The sequence below is a fragment of the Plutella xylostella genome, chromosome 16 (genome assembly GCF_932276165.1).
Source record: "Plutella xylostella chromosome 16, ilPluXylo3.1, whole genome shotgun sequence".
Taxonomy (NCBI): Eukaryota; Metazoa; Arthropoda; class Insecta; order Lepidoptera; family Plutellidae; genus Plutella; species Plutella xylostella.
This window is the reverse complement of record NC_063996.1, coordinates 6800306-6824837: the sequence shown is the minus strand read 5'-3', so window position 1 is coordinate 6824837 and position 24532 is coordinate 6800306. Positions and strand designations below refer to the sequence as shown.

The window sequence follows — 24532 nt, the reverse complement described above, 5'->3', positions numbered from 1 at the left end:
TTACACAACACACAACACAAGGGCAATATGACACTGGCAGAAATTGGCAAAATAAAAGCACATCGGTCATAGACAAGTGCCACAGAATACTAACTAGTACAGCTAAGTATTATAAGTGGTCTTGTGTCAAATCAACTCTACTCAACTACTCAACTCAAATCTTGATTACTTATTTCAGATTATTGACTATTGTTATTTACTTTTAGGGGCTAGCGAAACTCTAATATGCTAATTCAAATAGTTAACAATCACCAAAAATGATTCAAGCTTGTGTGTTTTGCCTGTCACAACATAGGGATCTACTAATAATTGATGAATCGCTGTACCTCACTCTGTATCCAAATTTTAAAGAAGAAAACATCGAAGTAAGCATTTTTTACACTGTACATAATAAAATTACTATTTTCATGAATCCGTGAATCTGGCTATGGAATATACGTACCAATAAGATCAAGAATAACCTACGCTTTTGATTATAAATATTTGATGCATGTAATGGTTATTTGAAAGCACTTTTCGCTGGGTTAGAGCCTGGCTTTCTGGTTCGGCCAACATAAATTTACCGATCTGATGACAAACCTAAAATCGACTTTCTATGACATACAATATTTTGCAATAACAGTGATGTTATGTGTCTCCAATAAGTATAAAGGAACATTGATTAGGCTATTTAATAAATTTATAGACTTAAGAATCATATTATCAATAGTATACAATAATAGCAAAAGTATGTAGGAGGTAGTAGTGGTAACCCTAACTTTGTATTCCTAGAAGCTATCAGATAAGTTACAACTATAAAGTAACATAACTGTATTATTATTATTATTTACAGTACATAAATTACTTACAAGCAGAAAATTTGCTGAAACTATGCTGGGAATGTCACGGAAGAATTTCCAATTTCAAAACATTCTTACAAGCAGCAGACAGAAGTTTAAACAATTTGAAAATGTTCATGGCTTTTCCTTCAGGGGTATGTAATTTTAATCATAACTAAATTATACCAAAGTATACTTGATTTACTGTACAACCTGTACATGTAAGAACTCTCTTAATAAACTATACATTACTCCACAGGATCTACCAAAGTCAGAGTCAAAGCTGCAAATCACTACCGTAGATTCCATAGACATAGCCCCGTCTGTACCTCCACTGTTGCCACCTAAAGCAGAACAGAATGTTTGTAATGCAGACAACATCATTGATGAATCTAGAGGACAAGAGGTATTAAAGCATGTTAAAGACAGGGGGTCACTCTTTATGATATATTTTTTTTATTCTAACATTTTCATGGAGAACCAACAGCATTTTCTAAAAACTTATATAACTTAATAATAACTTGATGCCATTAATAGGTCCCCGCATATAATACAAAAAGATAATAATATAGTGACTGAAGGTAGAATTTTATTATATATTTTATTATAAAACCGTAAACTCCATCAATATCATGTGAATAGGAAGTGTAGTAATTTCAAATGTAAGGTGATTTTATAAATTCTGCATCTTTTACAGTTGAATGAAAATGGTGTAAGTGTTACAATTGTCAAACTTGAAATCACCCCGGATATTGATAACTTTAACAGAGATGACAATGATGATAGTGATATGGAAACCTCCCCTGAACAATCAGAGACACAAGGCTCAGTTCTTCATTCAGTAAGTACTATTACCAGTTTACAAACAAAAGACCTATATAAAAAAATTAAATTTTCTACTACTCAATTACAGATAGTTACAAATCTTTCTTTTGAAACTACTAAAGAGACATAGGAATATTGAATTGCAGATAGATAAAAAGATCCCGACGAATTGGGAACCTCCTCCTTTTTTTGAAGTCGGTTAAAAAGATAGATAGAATAATCTTTATTTGTACACAAGAATAGATTATACAAAGCTTATATACAAAAAAACACATAGGTACAAAAAAGACATTGTAACATATGAGTTGATTTACATGATATCTGTTTTGGATGATTCAGCAAAGATAATGTACCTGCTTGTGTGGTGCAAATTATATGTATTTTCTTCTTTTCCAGTTTATCGACAATAATTTAAATTTGAGTGCCATCAAATCGGAGAGAAGCAAATTGAACATTGCAACAACTTCCAAAAATCATAATGATGATGATTCAGGGGAGGACGACAAACCTCTGGCCGTGTGGGTGTCACCGCTACCACCAGTGACAGCAAAGCCTGCTGGTAAAAAAGCCTTGTATCCAAGAAGAGCAGCAAGCACAAATAAATTACTAGTAAGTTTTAAGGCACATGGCAAGTCTAGAGTGCCTTTCCCTTTGTTTTGAAAGTAATTTATTTATAAGTAATTTGTACATTGATTTTAAATATGCCGTGTCTTTTAATAATGTGAAATATGCCGATATTACTGATATTTGCCTTGTTGATTGTTTTTTTTTTCATTCCAGGGGACACCGGGGTCCAGCAAGTTCATTAAAGTGTGGGTATCCAATGAGCAGGCGACGAGCTGGCACCGCGAGGAGCTGCGGCGCGCGCGAGAGGCGAGCCTCAGCTTCGTGCACGAGTGCGACGCGTGCGAGAGACTGTTCGCCGAGGAGGAGGAGCTGAATAGACATTTAGACGAGGCACATTCTGAGGTATGCCGTGTAGCCTCATCGCACCACAGCGGGGCGCAAGACAGATAAACTCGTCACGCATATGTTTGTGCAATAATCGACTGAATCGAATTATTACAGCTTTCAGCATCTCATAATTTTTTACTTAATTTGCAGAAAGCCGGCCAGTATACGTGCGATATCTGTCTATATCGATTTCCGGATCAAACCAAATTGGAACAGCACATGGAGGCACATTACGTTAACTACAAGTGTAAAACCTGCAACTTTGAATGCAGAGACTTGACAGAAATTCAGCAGCATGTCAAAGATTCTCACATTATAGTGCCGAAGACTGTGTGCACTCGGTGTAAGATTAAATTTGCGTGAGTACACATATTTTTTTAAGTTTCTATGCTTCCAATGGTCTTTGTTTTTTTACGCTTTACGTTTTAGATAGATACAGTACTCTTATTCAATATTAGTGACTATAGGCTTCCTATACATCTAGTTAGGTATTTACTTGTAAGAAACTAAGGAAAACCGCTGGTTGTTACAAGGATTCGTATATAAGATAATAGAAAAATTACAAAACAATAAGTACCTATATCAAAATAAGGAGTTGCATGGCCAACAACCAATAAATGATAACAAATTGTTCCAGATCTAAGGCAGAACTGAAACGCCATTTCAAAACATGCGCAACATACAAGTGCACATATTGTGACGCCAAGTTTCCTGTCCGGGACACTTACCTCAGGCACGTTCAAATGCACAAGTCAGACCCTGACGGCATCTACTGTGAGGTGTGCGATGTGTTCTGCTCGCCGTCGTGGTACAGGAAGCATTTACGAACTACCTTGAAACATGTTTCTAAAGATTCTTTCAAGTAAGCAATCAATCTTAGTGCCCAATGCGAACAGACTGAAAATTTCAATGAATGAATTGCGTGTCGCTAACTATCAATACAATCGCTAGTGTGCAAAAAACTTTAGGTTCTGCCAATTAGACCTCACATTTGGTCATCTGTATAATAAAATAAATTCTTCTTATTTTAGACATGAGTGTGAAATGTGCCACGATAAGTTCCCGACCGCGTCACGTCTGGGGCAGCACATGGTCGGTACTCACAAGCGACCCGGCCCTAATGCTTGCGACTTGTGCCATAAGTCCTTCTTCAAGAAATCGGCATTGATGACCCACCGCGCGACGATCCACAAGATAGGACCCGTTGTAATAGAGAAAAAGAAAAAGGATAAGGTGTGTGAAACATGCGGTAAAGGATTTTCGGTGAGTTAACTAAATTGTTATTAAACTTGTTTTTCTATGCAAATGTTAAGATGATTCTTTCCCAACCAATCAGTGATTAGGTGGTAGAACTGGCTTTCTGGCAATAAGCCCAGCCCACCTTTGTACATTCACTGTTTTTTATATACTTACTTACTAATTTCTGTATCTTTTATAAATGCAGTAAAGTGTTTATAAATACTTAATTTCACCTCCCGCCACAGTCAACCGCGGTGCTAGCGAACCACATCCGCACACACACGGGCGAGAGACCGTGGCACTGCCCCGACTGCCCCGCCACCTTCAAGGCAAACGGCACGCTACAAGCACACCTGATGAGCATCCACGACAAGACCGTCAACAGACTTGGCCAAGAGAAAAAGGCTGACAAGTGAGTCACTTGTTTTTGCTTCATTTTTACCTAGAGTCTTGGCCAACAAAATATGTCCACTGAATTGCCTAATTTAATAAATCTAAATTAACCACATCATTGAAATTTGCCGCCTTTTTCTTTGCTTTGCCAGCAATAGGTGTCCAAAGCTTCATACTGTGGTTACTGTAGATTTTTAAATTTGCCGCTTTTTTAAGTGGACATCTCTTGCTGGGCCAAGCTCTATTTATCAGACATTCATAAGTTAATTATTACGTTAAAATTATAACTTTTAACATGGGTCACTGATGCCGAGTTGCAGGAAGGAACTTGCTAATGTCGGCATTAAAACTACAGCTGAACTATAAAGTCCTGAAATTAAATGAGGGCGCAGCTATCTTTCATGTAGCAACCCTATATAGCGAAACAAAACTGACTTTGATACTTGAAATTTTGCCTGTGACTACCTACTCTATTTCTGTATTTAAAAACTACTTACCATCCACAAAAAGCTCATTATTCAAGCTAGTAGGTGTTAATATGAAGGCTAATTGTGAAACCAATAAATATTTATTTAGATAACATTATTACAACTCTATAAAATATCCGGATTTGTTGACGAAGGGCACACATAGTAAAATCATCAATTTCTCTTTTTAGACGGCCTGTTCTGTTTCTTCCAGGAGTTAGAAATATTCCATTATAGAGCCCTCTTTTGCAATATGCCAGACGGTACTGTCCGATACTCCTATAAAATAAAATAAAAAATGCTTATTTGAAACTACCCTTAAGTTAAGAAAAAGAAAGTTACAGAATGAGAATTTAGTAAGTAAACAAAAAATATAACTTCAAGTATCAAAATGGTTTGACTCAACTTAAACCAGCTCAAACCTACAACCAGCTGTATGTAAACAATGTTATGTAAGGATTTTGATTTCGACTTGGGCTCTAAACCTAGATTTATCGATAAATGAAGCGTTGGTACTAATAAAAAATGAATTATTACAATTTTTACAATGTTACATACCCGTCATAGACGCTGTACGAGCGTAAACATCCTCCAAATTCGACAAAATGTGTCCAGCTTCATGTTCCGCTAAACATTGTATATGTCGCAGGCAACTGGTTTAATCTCCTGTACAATCAACGTTCGGCCTAGTCATACAACTGAACAGCGCCATCCAATGAACGGGCTAGTGGTTCAATCAAACAGGAGATCAAACCAGTTGCCTGCGACATATATAAACTCGATAAATAACTTCCCTAGCATGAGTACGAATATTTTTCTTCTTCATCCTAATTGCAAACAAGCGTAAATAGTTGTTTTTATCTAGATTATCCTAATAATTAATAAGAAAATTGAAAAAACAGCCAACCGCCAACTGCCATAAACAATTGTTATGGTTATGACTCTTATGTTTCTTTTCTAATGGTGCCAGGCTCCTGAAAATTTTAGTTCCTCAAACATTAATTTCATGAATTAATAGTTTCACTGTATGTCTGTCTGATTTTTGTTCTGATTTTTCAATAGTCAGAAAAGTCAGAAAAGTGTTATCTGAGAAATAAAATTGTTACTGTTACATCTGAATGTTTGTATTAGACAATGACAGCAACAATTTTATTCTTCAGATAACACTTATCTGACCATTGAAAAATCTGCCCTAATACAAACAGTCAGGCGCGACAGCATCAAACTTATTCCCAAGATGGCTTTTATCTGGCTATTTAAAGATCATCTTTGGTGAGTTTTTCCTGCCAACCGACGATAAATCTAATATTGATCTTTGAACGGCCTTACTCAACCAATATTGAACCCTTCAGGATATGTTGCGACGTGTGCGGGCGGCAGTTCATCTCCCCGTCCGCATTGAGGCTGCACTACGACTTCCACCATCTGAAGAAGAAGACCAAGCATCACTGCGAAATTTGTGATAAGGTAAGGTCACGTTTGTTTTTTTACAAGCGTGAGTTTATTGTACTTAACTCGATGCTAGTGTCTCTTAACACATCTTGCAGGTTTTATTTGAACTACATACATACATACATACACGCTCATGCCTGTCTCCCAGAGGGGTAGGCAGAGATTACAGATTTCCACTGGGCACGATTCTGACACACCTCTTTCGCTTCTTCCACTTTCTTATTTGAACTACTACCGTATTTTTTTTATTTGTAACTTTATCTTAAGTAAACAATAAAGTGACTTAATTTTTCTTTTTTATCCACATGATGGACTTTATATTTCTAACCTTCTCCCCAAAATGAGGGGGGGTGAACTTTTAGGTGGCTATACAGTAGGTATTGTTTTCTTATAAAAAAAATATTTGTTGTTTTGTATTTTAATTTTGTTTGTCCGTGTGTCCGTCAGTACTTCCTGTCGGCGCACGACCTGCGCACGCACTCCAACACGCACACGCGCGTCCCCTGCGACTCCTGCGGGAAGAAGTTCAAGGCAAGTCTTATTCTTATAGCCTATCATCATAGTACACTTGTCCAAAATTAATAATGCACATGCAGATCTTCACACCCGAACCGTTAAATCTTAAGAGCCTTAAAAAAACACTTGCATTTTGCACCTTGTTCGAAAGAAATAGGAGTCAATATCATGTGTCACATAATCGAAAACAACCGATCTGTCAAAGATTTCTATGCGCATTATCAATTTATGAGCACTACAATGATTCCCCTATTCAAATTATGTTCACAATTTTGTTTATACTAGCTTTTTGCACCAGCCGTGCTTCGTCGCAAAGGTTTTCCGGTGAGAATTTCCAGATAAAAAGTACTCTATGAGTTAATCCCAGGGGTCAGCTTGCTAGTTACCAAATTTCGACAAAATTGGTTACAATTACACTTTGTGTAACTAAAATATTATAAAATATCCACAGGACCAAGAGGCGCTCAGCAAACACTTGAAGAAGCACTCCCTGCCCTCGTGGAAGGGACCCTACAAATGTCGCTCTTGTGACGTCACGTACAGCGCTCGCAACAACATGTACGAACACTACAAGCTCAAGCATCTCCATCTGAAAAAAGAGGACCGCGTCACTATCAAGAATCTCTTCAAACTAGACAAGGAAGTTGAAGTAATACGGCTAGAAAATAAATAAAAATAAAATGTATTTTAAACTTGGCTCTAAATAATCTTTGGACGTCGGCTAGCCAGTCGTGGCTAGAGAGTGGCGCTGGTTGCCGAGCTGTATGTGTGTCAAATAAAAATTATGATGTTCACTGCCCTAGAGGTTCGATGTGAAGCGTCGCCATTCTATACATATAGGTACTCTTGTGTCAGTGAAGTGGTAGGTAATGCAATACTAATAGGTAGAAGCAGCCATTACCACGTATATCTATAGATATATTAATCATAAATCATATATTTTTTCTTAGAAATATCGTCTCGTTATTTGTCGATGGTTTTAAAAGGTAGTCATTTTTTTCAATCATGCTACCTGTAATCTTGTATAGTGCCACAAACTTATCTGTTCCGGTGAGAGCGAACTAAATTGGTCCATACCTCATTACTTACTGAATGAATTTCATATTGACATAGATTATATGGACCAATTTAGTTCGCTCTCACCGGAACAGATAAGTTTGTGGCACTATAAATGTGATAAATGATGTATTTCTTTTATTTTATGACACTTCTTAATTTTGTGTAGTCTTATAATGTACAGATTGACATTTTATGTGTGAAATTCCCGTTGCCAGGTGTAGAGTCAGCGCCATCTCTGAAGTCCGTTAGATGCGGCGCTGCGGGCGCAGAACTAAATGTTTCTGACTTATTTGTATATTATACCTAGTTCCTTCTTATCTGTAAATCTTCAGTGGTGGCGCAGACTATACAAGACATACTGATGGCCATTTAGTAGTATTAATTTTTACATTACAAATTAATGTGCAGTGCATAACAATAAAATCTAACTAGATGGCGTTGTATCAGGTAGGACAATAGTGCTCAACCCTCAGACTACAGATTTTCCCCCTTATTCATAGAGAAGTTACAAAACGTTTTAACTAATAAACTGTTTTGTCCCTCTCCAACAAGGAACAATTTGTTCACTGACAGAGAGGGACAAAACAGTTTATTAGTTAAAACGTATTGTAACTTTTCTATGAATAAGGGGGTTTGTGTTTGTCACGCCAAGATCAGTTTATATTTTCAATGTAATGATAGAAAAAAAACATAGCATATAATATTTATAACGGTAGCTCGAGTATAATAAATGTTATTAAAAACTGTAAATATGATTATAATGATTATGAAGTATAAGTACCTACTTACATAATTTATATTATTTTGTAAGATGTCCATTTGAACGAAATAAATAGCTTTACATTTTTTTCTTCTTTCTTCATGTTGATCCCGATTTCTTTTTTTCTTTATATATCTTTATGCCCTTTTTCCTTTTGTAGATTATCTCACGAGATATAAGTCGAAGGCAAGATACAAATTTAATGTGATCGTTTTGACTCGAATTTAGTTAGTTTTATTAGTAAGACGATTCACCCACTTAAACGCACACGGCCGCGGTTGGTAGATTATCATTGTATGCAAAAATTACAGTTTATATAGAAAAAACGCTTAACCTGCACACACAGCCGCCGCCGCCGCCGCCTCACCGCCTGGTAATTTACTATGGAAAATCCGCAATCCGCGTGGTCAGGTGGTGAAGTGTGTGTACCGGCTTAATAAATAAGTAAATAACTACATACCTACGTATTATTTCTGAGTACACATCTGCAAATCATGGAACAGTAAATAAAATATACCTACTACAGATTTTGGACTCGTCCATTATATGAGCCGGACGAGAGATCACATTCGTCAGGCTAGCCTAGACCCTTGGAACGTTACTATTATACTTACCTCGCAAGAAGTGTAGACCAAATACGGCAAGTTAGTAACGGCCAGTGAAACACGAGGCTGTTATGATTTATTTTGAGCCAACAAGCCGTTTACAGTCCAACTATAAAGTCCTGACATTAAAGAATGCGATTTTGCAAAGACTTTTTATCACTATATCAGTAAGTTATTTACTTACATTTAAAAAATAAAATACCGTTTGGCAATGGCTTTTTAACGGATTTGTCCTTTAATAAATAAAATACATGAATTAAATACGGTCATCCACTTCCGTTTTCAGGACTATAGTTTTACTGTAGGTAGATAGGATAGGTACCCACGTGACATGGGCATAAGATGGCATAACGTCAAAAACACAGACTAGCTAGAAAACTATTTATTTTCATAACATGCTTTGATTTTGATATACACGCAATCGCATCCAAAAATCGAAAATTTATTGAGACTATTGTCTAATTAAAGAAATTACTTGTTTTTGTAATTCAAATCAAAATGATACAAGCTTGTGTTTTTTGCCTGTCACAAGATAGGGATCTGTTGATGATTGATGAAACACTGTACTTCTCTGTTTATCCAAGTTTTAAAGAAAAAAACAACGAAGTAAGTATTATTTACATAACACATTACAATAACATGAGTCCGTGAAGCTGGCAACTAAACTGCCAGATAATTTTTTATGTTTACAGTACAGGTTTAAGTATTTTTTTATTATCTTTACAGTACATAAACTACTTAAAGGCAGAAAATTTACTAAAACTATGCTGGGAATGTCAAAGCAGGGTTACCAATTTCAAAAAGTTCTTGGATACAGCAGAAAGAAGTCTAAATACTTTGAAAATGGTTATGGTTCTTCCTTCAGGGGTATGTATTCCAAATTAAAAGAGTGTACTCGAATAAAACTACTATTACAGGTTAATCCTAACTAATATTATAAATGTGAAAGTAACTGTGTCTGTCTGTTGGTTACTCATTCACGCCAAAACTACTGAATGGATTTGAATGAAATTTGGCATGCATATAGTCTAGACCCTGAGAAAGAACATAGGCAACTTTTTATCCCGGAATTCCCACGGGAAAACTTTTTAAGGCGAATCGAAGCTCTCGGGAACAGCTAGTTCTCTTATAAATCACAAATTAATCCACAGGAACTACCAAATTCGGAGTCACGGCTGCACATAACTACCGCATATTGCATAGACATAGAAGGATCTGTACCTCCACTGTTGCCCCCTATAGTAGAACAGAACATTGATGATGCAGACCACTCTGCTGTTGAACCAATACAACAACAGGTATTTAATTAAGTATGTTAATATATAACAAACTTTTGTTGATGAGTAGGGTAATCAATTTCTATTGACTACAAAGTTCATTTACCAAAACCATCATCTCTCCTCCCCTCTAGGGAGAGAGGATTTGGAAGAGCTGGCTTCCAAGCCATATCTCTTATTGGATAAGGTAGAAAACATTACGAAGGCCTATGCTTAGCAGTGGATGTTCTATAGTTGCAATGATGATGATGACAACGTAAAAATTAAATCAACACTGTAGCCGAGTTAGTCAAAATGGATAAGGGCATTTGACAGCGCTAAACATCTGTTAAATACTGTCTAAGTTTTTGTGGTAAAGCCCTCAGTTTTCTTAAATATATTTAAAAAATTGGAGATCTGGAATCAAACTGCTATAATCGGTACTTAATTAAAACAATATGACTAATAAAAGATCTTCATGATTTCTAGTCTAGCAACAAAAATCTAAGCAAAGATGGTGAAATCAATAATGACAATGACACTACGTTCAACAAGTATATTATTGAAGATGATCACAGACCGCCGGCTGTGTGGGTCGCACCGCTGCCCCTTATGATACCAATTTCACAGTGTAAAAGAGTATCAAAGCAAAGCTGGTCACTAGGCAAAGAATGTGATATTAAAACAATATCAAAGCAGACCAGCTTACCAGATAAAGAAAGCATTAGAAAAATTAAGGTATGTTTTAAGTACTTTTCTCTATGTTTTTCAATATATGTATTACTTACCCACCTATTTTTAATAATTGGGACTTTAAAGACACTTTTATATACCTACATATATTTACTTCATGTTATCCAGGTAAGTGACAGTAATGTAAGCAAGAATGGTAACATCAATAATGACAATGACACTATGTCCAAAAAGCATATTGAAGATGATGACAATACGCATATTGAAGATGATGAAAATGAGCATATTGAAGATGATGACAATGAGCATATTGAAGATGATGACAATAAGCATATTGAAGATGATAACAATGAGCATATTGAAGATCATGAAAATAAGCATATTGAAGATGACAAAAATAGGCATATTGAAGATGATGACAATAAGCATATTGAAGATGATGACAGACCGCCGGCTGTGAGGGTGGAACCGTTGCCCCTTATGATACCAATATCACATTGTAAAAGAGTATATAGTAAGCAGACCAGGTTACCAGGCAAAGATAGCATTAAAAAAATGAAGGTAAGTTTTAAGCACTTTTCTCCATGTTTTTCAATACATTTCCCAACTAAAATATTAACTATATACTTAAATATTTTTAAGAAACGTGACTTTAAAGAATATTTATCACCTTTAAACTCCCCAGCTAAGTGACGGTAATGTAAGCAAGAATGATAACATCAATAATGACAATGACACTATGTCCAACAAGCATATTGAAGATGATGACAATAAGCTTATTGAAGATGATGACAATGAGCATATTGAAGATGATGACAATAAGCATATTGAAGATGATGACAATGAGCATATTGAAGATGATGACAATGAGCATATTGAAGATGATGACAGACCGCCGGCTGTGAGTGTGGAACCGCTGCCACTTATGATAACAATATCACAGTGTAAAAGAGTATATAGTAAGAAGACCAGATTACCAGGCAAAGATAGCATTAAAAATATTAAGGTAAGTTTTAAGCATTTTTCTCCATGCTTTTCCTAACTTATATAGGTACTTAAATATTTTTAAGAAACGTGACTTTAAAGAATATTAAATTAATCATCTTTAAACTCCCCAGCTAAGTGACGATAATGTAAGCAAGAATGATAACATCAACAATGACAATGACACTACGTCCAACAAGCACATTGAAGATGATGACAGACTGCCGGCAGTGCGGGTCGAACCGCTGCCCCTTATTATACCAATATCACAGTGTAAAAGAGTATCAAAGCAAACCAGCTTACCAGGCAAAAAAAGATATATAAAAATTAAGGTAAGATTAGCACATGCTGTCTTTTTCACTTTAGAACATGTTTCATCATCACCCGTAACTGTAGGAGGTGTCACCATCGAAGTTGTCGATCAGTATCCCTACCTAGGACAAGTGATCCGATTAGGTAAATCCAACTTCGATAAAGAGGTAGCTCGTAGAATCCAACTCGGATGGGCAGCGTTCGGGAAATTACGACACATCTTCACTGAAAACATACCTCAGTGTCTGAAAACAAAATTGCGTATAACATTATTATTGCAGATTTTTTACTTGAATACTTATATCCGTCTCCGTTTCCGTCCCAAGGGGTCGCGGCCGAAGCGGCTCAAGTTCAGTAAAGTGTGGGTATCCAACGAGCAGGCTATGCGCTGGCACCGCGAGGAGCTGCGGCGCGCGCGAGAGGCGAGCCTCAGCTTCGTGCACGAGTGCGCCGCGTGCGAGAGACTGTTCGCCGAGGAGGAAGACTTGCAGACACATGTTGCCGACGCACACTCTGAGGTACAGTAATAATAATAATAAAGTTTATTTCAATAAAAGATAGCAACAGTTACAAACAAATTAATCTAGACAAAATACGTTCGACAAATGCGTTATGAGTTGAACCATCACAACCCTAAGCTAGGAATGATCTTGTTCGCCAAAATTATTGCTGAATTTTCCTAGAACACGAATAGCCAAGTGCCATAATATATTATTTAATTATTTATTTGTAGGAGGCTGGCCAGTATACGTGTGATGTTTGTCTATATCGATTTCCGGATCAAACCAAGTTGAAACAGCACATGGAGGCTCACTACATCAACTACAAGTGTAAAACCTGCAGCTTTGAAAGCAGAATACTGGCGGAAATGCAAAAGCATGTCAGTGATACTCACCCGAATACTAAGTGCCTTAAGTGTAGGAATAAATTTGCGTAAGTACAAAATATACTTTATGTATCTAAGAGAAACGGGGTTCCCCTCATCTCGCCTAATCTTAATTGCCCAAAACTCGTTCCGCATAACTTGTATGGTCTAAACTTTTTTGGCCGAATCATCACTTCGCCAAGGCTTATGTGGCATAAGACTCATTTCGCCTTAAACTCTTTTGGCATAATCTTGAAACACTTAAGTTTTGTTTCTCCTAATATTATCGTATAAATAATATATTGAGTAACTATATAGTAAATTTACAAATTGAGGTATTTTTCTCCTACATCCCGAAAATTGCCATATTGCATGATCAAAATATAAAAGTATAAAAGTACCTATATGGTCATTCACCATTATAATTATTACAAACGCCATCTAACCCCATGGGATCGAAACCTAAAGTGTTAGGTGAACATGTCCGTCAAAACCAAAGCGGAGCTCAGCGGAGCGTTTCCCACATAGCGGTAACAATACAAGGTACCAGTTTGCGCTATGTAGGGAGAAAGATAAAGCCAAAAGAATATTATTACTTTGTATAACCTATACCATAGCATTATTAGGCTTTTCAAGATTTGGCCATACTATTATTAGGCTAAACAAGATTATGCAAAATAACTTTTTACTAAACGAGATTTATGCGATACGATTTTCAGCGAAACAAGACTTTGACCAAACGTTACTATGCAATATGAGGCACATAAATGTTAGCCAAAAAAGGTAGAACCAAGAGAAACGACAATTAGAATCTTCATACACTTCCTATTCCCACTTCCAATGTTAATTATTATTTCCACATTTTGATTGCTGTTACAGATCGAAGGCAGAACTAGACCTCCATTTTAACTTATGCGAAACATATAAATGCTCGTATTGTAAAGTAAAGTTCCCATTCCGGGAAATGTACATGGAACACACACAGAAGCACTTGGCAGACCCTGACGGCATCTACTGTGAGGTGTGCGATGTGTTCTGCTCTCCCTCGCGGTACAAGGAGCATTTGCGAACCAACATGAAACACGTGTCCAGAGATTCTTTCAAGTAAGCAATACCATAATATCTGTAAGGTCATGTCGAATTGCGAACCTCCTTTTTCGAAGTCGGTTAAAAACAGCGTCCCTGAGTAACATATTATTATCTACTGGACTCTATAAACGTCATTCATCATTTCACCACGGTGTCTCACCTCACCCAAGTTCAGTCAGTTCAGCCTTTGTGTTTGTCAACAATACGCTAAGAAAAAGGACTAAATATTTGTGTGGTCATTGCCAAACCGTTCTCTACTAGATCACTGTAACGTAAATGAATTAATCAATTTATTACCAGCACTACAGACGCTTACAAAAAACAACAATCAAACTTATTTCGGTAAGAAAAACGCCCGCTTGGTCCTTGAAATAATAAACTTGTATAATTTTAGACACGAGTGTGAAATTTGCCACAATAAATATCCGACCGCGCGTGGACTGGGGCAGCACATGGTCGGCACTCACAAGCGGCCGGGCCCCCATCCTTGCGATCTGTGCCAGAAGTCTTTCTTCAGGAAGATTCGATTATTAAACCACCGCGCGGCGGTCCACAAGATAGGGCCTGGCAAAGTAAAGAAGAAAAGGGAGATGGATAAGATGTGTGAAACATGCGGTAAAAGATTTATGGTGAGTCAACTAAGATATAATTGTAAATTTACTAACTTTACACCCAAAAATAAGTACCCATTATAAAAAATCGGTCATGTTTTTCTTTCTTTCTAATAAATGTGACCACCTTTAACTTGTACTCGGTGTAACTCAACGTGAATTGCCCACCAAATGGAAGCAACTGGTGTCTGACAGGTTACCCTAGTTTAGGAACCAGGAGGACTAGTACGGGGCGCATTTAAGGCGTGATAAAAGTTTTGCATCGCGCAGCCTAAAGAGCGAGCGCGACGGAGAACTTTTGTCACTTCTTAATAGCGACCCGTGCTACAGTGCTACAGGGCCAGGGCTAAACTAATTTATACTTTTTGTGCTGCAATAAAGAAATTGTCATGCAACAGACGGGGGTGGCGCTAAGTAGCCACCGTAACAGTCACACGGGCGAGCAGCCGTGGCGCTGCCCCGACTGCCCCGCCGCCTTCACGTCATCATCGAATCTGTGGTTGCACCGCGTGAAGATCCACGACAAGACCGTCAACAGACGGGAGAATAAGCCCAACAAGTGAGTCGCCGCCGCTTTAACCCTTTTACTACTCGTGCGAATTAACTGTGCACCCGACTGACAAAAACCAGAGGTTATATACTAACTAGCTTTGGAGTACCCGGCGAGACCCCTGGTTCTTGCTGGCAAGGTGCACAGTGAATTCGGACGAGTAGTATAGGTATTTATTGGTATTGGTCCGTAAGTGGATGTCGTAAATTTCAAAATATAATATGATGTTCATAAATTGCCCAGAGCCTTAAAAACGGCTAACACAGTTTTTTTCTGCCGTAGATAGCCCCAGACTAACTAGTTGAAGTATTGTTTTTGCTCCTTTTTGTAATATCTGACATTGGCGGTATTTTCTCAACCTATGTAAAGTATCGCAGGCGCAGTCCCCGCCTGCGATACTTTCCATTAACATTGGGGCTTGTTTTCATCTTTTTAGCGTGCAATCGGGTTTTTTCTTTGTTTATAATTATATTATTTATTTGTAACTTTTTAGTTGTTTTTATTTTATAAAATTTTATTTCAGTAGTCGGGTTTTATTTTATGAACATTTTTTATTTTAATAATTTTGGTTTTGTTATTTAAATACCTACAATATGCATATTTCTGTAATGTGCTTCACAAGCCCTTTCATTTGATACCCTACACGGCATAGTTGGAAAAATATTTTTTTTTCGATCATCACTTTATGGCCTTTAGAGGGCGCTATATACATTTTAATGTAACGTCGCGTAGCCTATAACCATCGCGCAATCAATACGCTTCTAACGATACCTCATACATCAATATCTATTAACCGTTTAGGCTACAGGAGGGAACAAAGAAACAGACATACATACAAACATACAATCGAAAAACATTACCCTCCTCCTTCGGCAGTCGGGTAAAAACATTACCCTCCTCCTTCGGCAGTCGGGTAAATATGTAGTATATTATTCATATGTGAATAATCCTCCAGGTTATGTTGCGACGAGTGCGGGAAACAGTTATCCTCTCCATCAAAGCTCAAGTACCACTGCGACTTCTACCATCTGAAGAAGGCACTACCATTTCAGTGCACAATTTGTGATAAGGTAACGTCGCATAAAATACCTACTACTTTCTTATAGCTATTTTATTTTTTTCCAAGATTTGTTGCGAGTACAAATTAATGTACAGCGAAAGGTGGTGCAAATAACCTCTAAATACCCCTTCAGGGATTATAGTAGTAAGCAAATACGTATATATACGTTGCAATTGGCCATGCTACCAATTTATGATATGTATTTTTTATAATTTATTTTGAAAATATAGACCATTTTAAGAAACTAATTTCGTTATTTTTGATTTTTATTCATTACAACTATTTTTAATATAATTTTAAAATTTGGCCGGCTGAATGGTTGAATGACGTCACAGAACGTACTAAAATATTGGTGCCTTTGCCTGCACCACAAAAAAAGCAAATGTCACTTAACGTCAGTGAGGTAGAATGTCATTGTCATCTGTCATCTAACTCTTAAACTACAAATAATACTCTGTGAAGCAATAATACTCACTGAAAAAATACTATCTCTGTTCTTGTTGTCATCGTAGTATCCACTGGTTATTATTTATTCGTAGTAGAGATTCAAAACAAGTTAGAAAATAAATAAATTAAATCAATAAAGAGAAATAAACACACGGGCACCTACTCTGTGCACACGGGTGACACGGGCTGTGAGGTTCACAGAGTACATGAGGTTTGCGTTTATTGACGTTTGACGTTTACTTTTGTTTTGTAGGCAAATGCATTCTGTGCATATATCCTAATCAGTATGTATATTATACTCTATGATCCTTATGTGACGTCATAGAAAGGACAAATGAAGGTTATTAGTTTTTATTGAATAATTAAAAAAATAGAGACCTAATTTAAAATCTGATGACCAGAAATTGTACTGGAAGCATATTCCTCGAAACGGTTTTAAGCATTTCATTCTTGTTCAAAAAGTTAGCATGGCCAATTCTTGTAACTTAATTTGGACTATCAACCGATTCATTTAAAATAAAAGCTTCTGAGGCGTAGGGTAATTACGATGATAAAAGGTTTCTAACTCAATAGCTAGTCATTCTCAGCTGCAGCCTTATTTTGATGCAGTAATAGTCCGCCATCTTGTTTATGCCACCATTTTGAAAATTACCAAGATATAGCTAAAAAGTTACCCCAACCGACTCTAATGTAACTACTAACATAAACAGTTTTACCAGAGATTGCATGTCCTTAATTATTTAGTACTTTTTGTAATGCGTGTTTTACAATGGGGTGAAAAAGTCAAATCTTATTACAGATAGCGCCTTAGGCGACCCTTTCTAATTGGTTGGTCATTTTTTCTCACCAAAAATGAAATTGGTCAGAACTTGAGAGGCACTCAATTGTGCTGAAAAAGTTTCCTTTGTTTTATTTTGCATTTTTTTTTGTTGTCAGTCTGTCTATCTGTCAGTGTTTGTATAAGTAAAATCTGTGATTCTGTCTGTCTGTCTGTCTGTCAGTATTTCCGGAAGGCCACTCGGCTCCAGAAGCACGCCCGCGTGCACAAGCGCGTCCCCTGCGAGCCGTGCGGGCAGTGGTTCAAGGCAAGTCCCGTTTTATTATATTCATTTACGGTCAGCTGCATAAGTAGCTCACAAACTGCCTATTAAAACATTGTCAGTTTGTTATGTAGCTAGTTTGACAATGAACAAAAGTGTATAACTACTTATGCAGCTGACCAAACCATAGGTACCGGGTTCCCCTCATCTCGCCTAATCTTTATTGCCCAAAACTCGTTTCGCATAACTCGTATGGTCTAACTAAACTTTTTTGGCCGAATCATCACTTCGCCAAGACTTATGTGGCATAAGTCTTGTTTCGCCTAAAACTCTTTTGGCACAATCTTTAAACACCTAAGTCTTGTTTCTCCTAATATTATCTTAATAAATAATATATTAAGTAGGTATGTAGCAAAAAATTACAAATTGTGGTATTTTCATACTGTTAATTATAATACCTTTGTTATTGTTTAATTTACAATTAAGAAAAACAAATGATTTGACATGTAAAACAAATCATTATAATTTTGGTTGTTAATTTATCTGACTATTGCTTTTTTACCTATACGAGTGATAAAAGTATATTTGAATTGTAAGTGTTTTATTAGACACTTTTAATACCCGAAAATAGCAAAACCAAGCATTTAAAATAAATTCCCGTTTCCCGGGAACAGAAAAAGGTCGGGAAAAACGAAACCCTACTCTGTATAACCTATGCTATAGCATTATTAGGCTATTCAAGATGTGTATGGTAGATTAAAATCGCATCACACACAAACCTTTGAAGGCTTATGTGGTGTTTTATATTGTTAATTATATGTACCGATATGTGTTTGTTAATAAATAAATAAAATAAATATTACTAGGGTAAACAAGATTATGCGAAATAACTTTTTATTAAACGAGTTTTATGCAATACGATTTTCGGCGAAACGAGACTTTGACCAAACGTTACTATGCAATACGAGATGAGGCAAATAAATCTTACGCCAAAAAAGGTAGAACCGGTTGCAAAAGTGGAATCTGGAGAGCCGATAGAGAGAGAAGAGACTCATAGGCTCTGCGGCCGCCACACGGTTTAACGCACGATCCACCAGTCCCATCACAGCGCCGCATTAACAATATAGCGACATTTATCTACGTCGATAACCAACCCATGTAGCGGCAGCTGGTCGTTAAATAAATATGCAACAATAATGTCCCTTTCGGGGCGACGAATTACGCGAACATCTCAATTCACAGGACGCAGAGGCGCTAAACAAGCATTTGAAGAAGCACTCCCTGCCCTCGTGGAAGGGACCCTACAAGTGTCGCTCGTGTGGCGGCACGTACAGCAACGTGCCCGAACACTACAAACTCAAGCATCTACATCTGAAAAAAGTAGACCGCGTCAGGATCAAGAATCTCTTTAATCTAGACAAGGCAGTTGAAGTTATATGGATGGATAAAAAGTAAGTTAATTAAAACCTACAAATGGTTCCGTATAAACAAAATATTTTTTTTACAACAAACATATCGTTGATTTTTATGAATTGTCTTTGTATAAAATCGAAGTTATAACATTGCGGTATGGTTAAATGGCAGTGCTTTTGCAGTAGTGACCAGAGCCTCGTTTGTAAGTTAAAAGAAACCTGTGCCAGTGGGCCCCGCTGCGATGCGTCGCGTTGTAGTAAACAAATGGGGTTCCCCTCATCTCGCCTAATCTTTATTGAACAAAACTCGTTTCGCATAAATCGTATAATCTAAACTTTTTTGGCCGAATCATCACTTCGTCAAGACTTATGTGGCATATATACAGGGTGGCCCAAAGAGTGACGTCCAAAGGAAAATGTTAGATTCCTTAGGTCAAGGGGTAGCCAAATCACCCCCATGTATGTTCAGCAATTTTTAGTAGTTTAGGAGTTATGATTTTTTTTCCAAATTTTCTACGAAAGTCGACCTCAGTGGATTAAATATGTTTTATTATTTTTTTGGATAACTTTTTTTAAGTATTTTTTATTTTTGCGTGATCCTCTTAAGTTGTTCTTTTAACCATAAAAGTTTCAGCTTCCTAGCTGTAATGTAAGTTAGTTATTTTTTTATCGAAAGTTCGAATTATATCATCGAGCTAGACTGCTCTGAATTTTCTACTTGAAATTAAAAAATTAAAAAGATATTCTCATGGTCCCTTATTCATTTTAAAAACTCCGCAAGGTTCCAATATTACATAAAAATAAAAATAAACTATTGCTTAATAGGGTATTATTTGTAGAAAAAAGCCTTCAAAGGTACCTGGGTGGAAATTACCTAATTAGTAAATTGTTTCAGAAAGTTGAAATATTCCTGTTATGTCATTACTAAGGACTAATTAAGTTAGAAAATGTATCAAATTAAAGGGAAAATTAAATTATTTACTTTTTTTTTAAATTTAAGTTACATTTTTGAATTTACTCTTAGAAAAATGTTTTAGTCTGAGTAGTAAGATTTATGAGATAATTTTATTATTAATAGTAAGTAAATAAACTCTAATAATTATTTTACAAAAAAATCATAACTCCTAAACTACTAAAAATTGCTGAACATACATGGGGGTGATTTGGCTACCCCTTGACCTAAGGAATCTAACATTTTCCTTTGGACGTCACTCTTTGGGCCACCCTGTATACAGTATTGTGCAAATTAATGTTAACACAAGTGAAAATTTGAAAAAAACAGAGATATATTACTACAATTTAAGTTGTTTTAATAGAAAATGTGTCTTCCTTGGCCTTTATAACTTCTTCAAAAGGTTTTGGCATAGAATCTACAAGCTTTTAACAGTTTTCTGATATTTACTGGTCTAAAAAACTTGTATGAATTACAGCCTCAATCATTTTAGTTTTTCTTGTGCAATTCGTTTTACGAAGTCTAACTTTCACGATGGCCCACTTATTTTCAATGGGATTAAGTGCCGGTGAGTTCTCTGGCTATCCAAAGACATGATATCTTGTTGTCCTTGAATTATTTATCTTGGACACGTGGCATGGAGCCGAAACTGCCGAATATTGTTGAAAAACTTATTGGCCGTTAGCAACTTTTCAATTTCAATTTCATGCTTTTGAATCATACTTCATTTGAATGAACTTTAAACCTCTAGCCTTTTTTCTGAATGGCAAAATAATTTATAAGTACCTTCGTTAGCATGACGTAATTCTGGAACTCATACATCATTTGTGCAATAAAGTATTAAATAAATAAACATTTGATTTATTCTCTTTTTTTCATTTTAAATAGTATATTCATATGTGAATAACCTTCCAGGTTTAGTTGCGACGTGTGCGGGAAACAGTTCCTCTCTCCATCAGAGCTCAAGTACCACTACGACTTCTACCATCTGAAGAAGGCACTACCATTTCAGTGCACAATTTGTGATAAGGTAACGTCGCATAAAATCATATATTATATATTTTTTCCAAGATTTGTTCTGGGTACAAATTAATATGAACCAAAAGGTGGTTCGCTTGCAAATCAAAATCACCTCTGTCTACCCCTTCAGGGATTATAGTAGTAAGCAATATGTATGTAGGTACGTTGCAATTCTTGTAACTTATTTTAAACTATCTACAGATTAATTGAAAATATAAAAGCTTCTGAGGCATAGGGTAATTACGACGATAAAAGGTTTGTAACTCAATATTAGTCTTTCTCAGCTACAGCCAGCAGTCCGCCGAAAATATATTTTTTTGCAGCGATTGCATTTCCTTAATTATTTAGTACTTTTTGCAATGGGTATTTTACAATGAGGTGAAAAAGTAAAAGCTTATTACAGATGGCGCGCCTTAGGCGACCCTTTCTAATTGGTTGGTTCAGGCGCCATTTTTGCTCCCGAATAATGTAATTGGTGAAAACCTGAAAGGGAGTCCAAAGTTTCACTTGTTTTTTTCCCCCATTGTGTATTATTGTCTGTCTGTCTATCTGTCCGTCAGTACTTCCGGCGGGCGAGCGCGCTGCGCGTCCACGCGCGCACTCACATGCGCCCCTTCCCCTGCGAGCCTTGCGGGAAGTGGTTCAAGGCAAGTCAAATTTTATTATTATTATTACATTGTACTGTATACTCTGTCCATTATTAGTATTATCATCGACCCATCACGTCCCCACTGCTGGGGCACGGGTCTCCTTCCAATGAAGGAAGGGGTCCACCACGCTGGCCTAGTGCCGGTTGGTGGACCCCAACACAAGCAAGCTGACAGATGACCCGACTGTCAGAAGTTTTCAAGCCGCCCGAAGGCCTCTGACTAGGCTTAACGACTGCTGCCGAAGCAGCAACCGGGACCCACGGCTTAACGTGCCGTCCGAAGCACGGAAGCGTCCAGAAAAGCACCACTTGAAATAGCTCTATAATAAAATGTGTTATTATGAATAATGGGTTTGCAAAAGTGCAATCTGGAGAGCCGATAGGGAGTAAAGTGATTCATAGGCTCTTTCTAAACCAATTTTCTTTTACGGCTTTGCGGCCGCTACACGGTTTAATGCACGTTCCACCAATGATAGCGCCGCATTAACAATATAGCGACATTTATCTACGTCGATAACCAACCCGTGTAGCGGCAGCTGGTCGTTAAATAAATGTAACAATAATGTCCCTTTCGGGGCGATGAATTACGCGAACATTTCAATTCACAGGACGCAGAGGCGCTCGACAAACACTTGAAGAAGCACTCCCTGCCCTCGTGGAAGGAGCCAGACAAGTGTCGCTCTTGTGGCGGCTCGTACAGCAACTTGTACGAACACTACAAGCTCAAGCATCTCCATCTGAAAAAAGACGACCGCGTCAGAATCAAGAATCTCTTAAATCTAGACAAGGAAGTTGAAGTTATATGGATAGATAAAAAGTAAATTAATTAAAACCTACGAATGGTTCCGTATAAACAAAATATTTTTTTACAACAAACATATCGTTGATTTTTATGTAAAATCAAAGTTATAACATTGCGGTTTGGTCAAATAGCAGTTATTAGGTAATGCTTTTAGTTACAATTACTTTCCAATATTGTGTATTCTCAGTCTGTCTGTCTGTCCGTCAGTACTTCAGGAGGCCCGGAGCCCTGCGCAGGCACGCCTCCCCGCACCCGCGCCTCCCGTGCTAGCCCTGCGGGATGTGGTTCAAGGCAAGTCCCTCATTCAGTCAGTCATTTTTTAGTATTCATGTTAAGTAAAATAAGTCGGGATCATTGACCTTTGCTGGCTAATCAACCAACAATAGCTCTCTCTTGACAGGAGGCCGGGAAAAAGGAATTTTGGCTTGCAAAGGGTTTTGTTTAGAAATCGTCACCCGACTTTTTTCCGATAGTGCCATACCATGTTCTTTTTATAAGTCTATTCTAACAGAGCCTCATTTGTGAGTTAAAAGAAACCTGTGCCAGTGGGGCCCCGCTGCGACGCGTCGCGTTGTAGTAAAGAAATGGGGTTCCCCTCATCTCGCCTAATCTTATTGAACAAAACTCGTTTCGCATAACTCGTATGGTCTAAACTTTTTTGGCCGAATCATCGCTTCGTCAAGACTTATGTGGCATATATGTATTATAAGAATATGTAAGTATTATATTTTTTATTAAGATAATATTAGCCTGTTACATAAGTAAATGTAACAATCTGTACAAAAATAAATTTGAGCAAACAAGACTTAGGTGTTTTAAGATTGTGCCAAAAGAGTTTTAGGCGAAAAGAGACTTTCACTAAACGGTACTATGCAATACGAGATTAGGCAAATAAATCTTAGGCCAAAAAAGGTAGAACCAAAGAAATGATCTTAAAAAATATTTTTCAGCAATGACACAACGCACCAATGCCGCATGAATGACGCAAACATCTCAATCCACAGGACCCAGAGGCGCTCGACAAGCACCTGAAGAAGCACTCCCTGCCCTCGTGGAAGGGACCCTACAAATGTCGCTCTTGTGACGTCACGTACAGCGCTCGCAACAACATGTACGAACACTACAAGCTCAAGCATCTCCATCTGAAAAAAGACGACCGCGTCACGATCAAGAATCTCTTCAAACTAGACAAGGAAGTTGAAGTAATACGGCTAGAAAATAAATTAAAATAATATACCTATATATATTTACCTGGCTCTAAAAAGACGTTGGATTTACGACGTCGTCGGCTGATAAGTTTGTCGCACTAAGCATTTTAAAAAAATCACGGCGTATAATATTTATAACTCGAGTATATGTATATAATATTTATGAAGCTCGAGTATAATAAATTGTAATAAAAACAAATACGTTTATAATGATTATTAAGTATAGATAGGTACCTAAGTAGTTACTTTTGTAAGATAATGTTGAACGAAATAAATGCCTTTTATATATTTTTCTTCTTACTTCATATCGACCTTATTTTATTTTTTTAATATCTTTATGCCTTATCACACGAGGCACAAGACGAGCCGCGAGCGCAGGGTGCAAATGTGACGTCTCGACTTGCATTATTTTGAAGCCAATGCATATGTATATAATCAAAGATTATTGATTGACTATTGCTAACAAATAAGGGTTTTAGTAGTGACACGGTTCA

At 37.0% G+C, this 24532-nt stretch overlaps 5 protein-coding genes and 1 long non-coding RNA gene across 8 annotated transcripts in view; 5 read left to right on the top strand and 1 right to left on the bottom strand.

Annotated features, from left to right (window-relative positions):
* The first annotated feature begins 163 nt into the window (after nucleotides 1-163).
* On the top strand, nucleotides 164-1773 carry LOC125489734. The gene is made up of 4 exons (XM_048626580.1): nucleotides 164-365; nucleotides 833-973; nucleotides 1078-1224; nucleotides 1516-1773. The coding sequence occupies exons 1-4, from the start codon at nucleotides 258-260 to the stop codon at nucleotides 1771-1773; spliced, it is 654 nt and encodes a 217-aa protein (XP_048482537.1). The 5' UTR covers nucleotides 164-257.
* A 245-nt stretch (nucleotides 1774-2018) lies between these two features.
* LOC125489733 (zinc finger protein 711-like) lies at nucleotides 2019-3463 on the top strand. Its single transcript, XM_048626579.1, has 4 exons — nucleotides 2019-2252; nucleotides 2424-2612; nucleotides 2748-2956; nucleotides 3235-3463. Exons 1-4 carry the CDS (start codon nucleotides 2019-2021, stop codon nucleotides 3461-3463), a joined length of 861 nt encoding a protein of 286 aa, XP_048482536.1.
* Nucleotides 3464-3627: 164 nt separating this feature from the next.
* Nucleotides 3628-7356, top strand: LOC105394959 (zinc finger protein 93). Its single transcript, XM_048626416.1, has 5 exons — nucleotides 3628-3860; nucleotides 4082-4248; nucleotides 6049-6163; nucleotides 6596-6679; nucleotides 7116-7356. Exons 1-5 carry the CDS (start codon nucleotides 3642-3644, stop codon nucleotides 7335-7337), a joined length of 807 nt encoding a protein of 268 aa, XP_048482373.1. The 5' UTR covers nucleotides 3628-3641; the 3' UTR covers nucleotides 7338-7356.
* Nucleotides 4781-5313, bottom strand: LOC125489694. Its single transcript, XR_007267180.1, has 2 exons — nucleotides 5255-5313; nucleotides 4781-4975 (listed from the first exon to the last, which is right to left on the bottom strand). It is a non-coding gene; the product is annotated as an uncharacterized LOC125489694 (long non-coding RNA).
* Nucleotides 7357-9475: 2119 nt separating the features above from the next.
* The window catches only part of LOC119693823 (zinc finger protein 160), a 50843-nt gene continuing 35786 nt past the window's right edge, over nucleotides 9476-24532 (top strand). The window contains exons 1-3 of the mRNA XM_048626407.1: nucleotides 9476-9694; nucleotides 9815-9955; nucleotides 10240-10386. Of these exons, the coding sequence (XP_048482364.1) occupies nucleotides 9587-9694; nucleotides 9815-9955; nucleotides 10240-10386 (396 nt within the window). The 5' untranslated portion in view covers nucleotides 9476-9586. The remainder of the gene's footprint in view (nucleotides 9695-9814; nucleotides 9956-10239; nucleotides 10387-24532) is intronic.
* LOC119693824 (zinc finger protein 226) lies at nucleotides 10813-24327 on the top strand. Of its 3 annotated transcripts, XM_048626410.1 has the most exons (17): nucleotides 10813-11082; nucleotides 11206-11598; nucleotides 11723-12043; nucleotides 12156-12353; nucleotides 12660-12851; nucleotides 13067-13266; nucleotides 14078-14302; nucleotides 14682-14916; nucleotides 15297-15457; nucleotides 16404-16518; nucleotides 17957-18040; nucleotides 19238-19446; nucleotides 21275-21389; nucleotides 21940-22026; nucleotides 22637-22845; nucleotides 23038-23121; nucleotides 23835-24066. In XM_048626410.1, the coding sequence occupies exons 1-17, from the start codon at nucleotides 10957-10959 to the stop codon at nucleotides 23860-23862; spliced, it is 2982 nt and encodes a 993-aa protein (XP_048482367.1). In that variant the 5' UTR covers nucleotides 10813-10956; the 3' UTR covers nucleotides 23863-24066. The 3 variants fall into 3 exon arrangements, with proteins under 3 accessions (XP_048482367.1, XP_048482369.1, XP_048482368.1); XM_048626411.1 differs by lacking the exons at nucleotides 22637-22845; nucleotides 23038-23121 and having other exon boundaries at nucleotides 10814-11082; nucleotides 23835-24327; XM_048626412.1 differs by lacking the exons at nucleotides 21275-21389; nucleotides 21940-22026; nucleotides 22637-22845.

Coding starts and splice junctions, on each gene's coding strand:
- LOC105394959 (XM_048626416.1), top strand. CDS start 3,642: ATGTGCCACGATAAGTTCCCGACCGCGTCACGTCTGGGGCAGCACATG. Junction 3,861..4,081: donor CATGCGGTAAAGGATTTTCG/GTGAGTTAACTA, acceptor CTCCCGCCACAG/TCAACCGCGGTGCTAGCGAA. Junction 6,164..6,595: donor ACTGCGAAATTTGTGATAAG/GTAAGGTCACGT, acceptor TGTGTCCGTCAG/TACTTCCTGTCGGCGCACGA.
- LOC119693824 (XM_048626410.1), top strand. CDS start 10,957: ATGATACCAATTTCACAGTGTAAAAGAGTATCAAAGCAAAGCTGGTCA. Junction 11,083..11,205: donor AAAGCATTAGAAAAATTAAG/GTATGTTTTAAG, acceptor CATGTTATCCAG/GTAAGTGACAGTAATGTAAG. Junction 12,852..13,066: donor TTGCCGACGCACACTCTGAG/GTACAGTAATAA, acceptor ATTTATTTGTAG/GAGGCTGGCCAGTATACGTG.
- LOC125489734 (XM_048626580.1), top strand. CDS start 258: ATGATTCAAGCTTGTGTGTTTTGCCTGTCACAACATAGGGATCTACTA. Junction 366..832: donor TTAAAGAAGAAAACATCGAA/GTAAGCATTTTT, acceptor TATTATTTACAG/TACATAAATTACTTACAAGC. Junction 974..1,077: donor TCATGGCTTTTCCTTCAGGG/GTATGTAATTTT, acceptor ATTACTCCACAG/GATCTACCAAAGTCAGAGTC.
- LOC125489733 (XM_048626579.1), top strand. CDS start 2,019: ATGTATTTTCTTCTTTTCCAGTTTATCGACAATAATTTAAATTTGAGT. Junction 2,253..2,423: donor CAAGCACAAATAAATTACTA/GTAAGTTTTAAG, acceptor TTTTCATTCCAG/GGGACACCGGGGTCCAGCAA. Junction 2,957..3,234: donor CGGTGTAAGATTAAATTTGC/GTGAGTACACAT, acceptor AAATTGTTCCAG/ATCTAAGGCAGAACTGAAAC.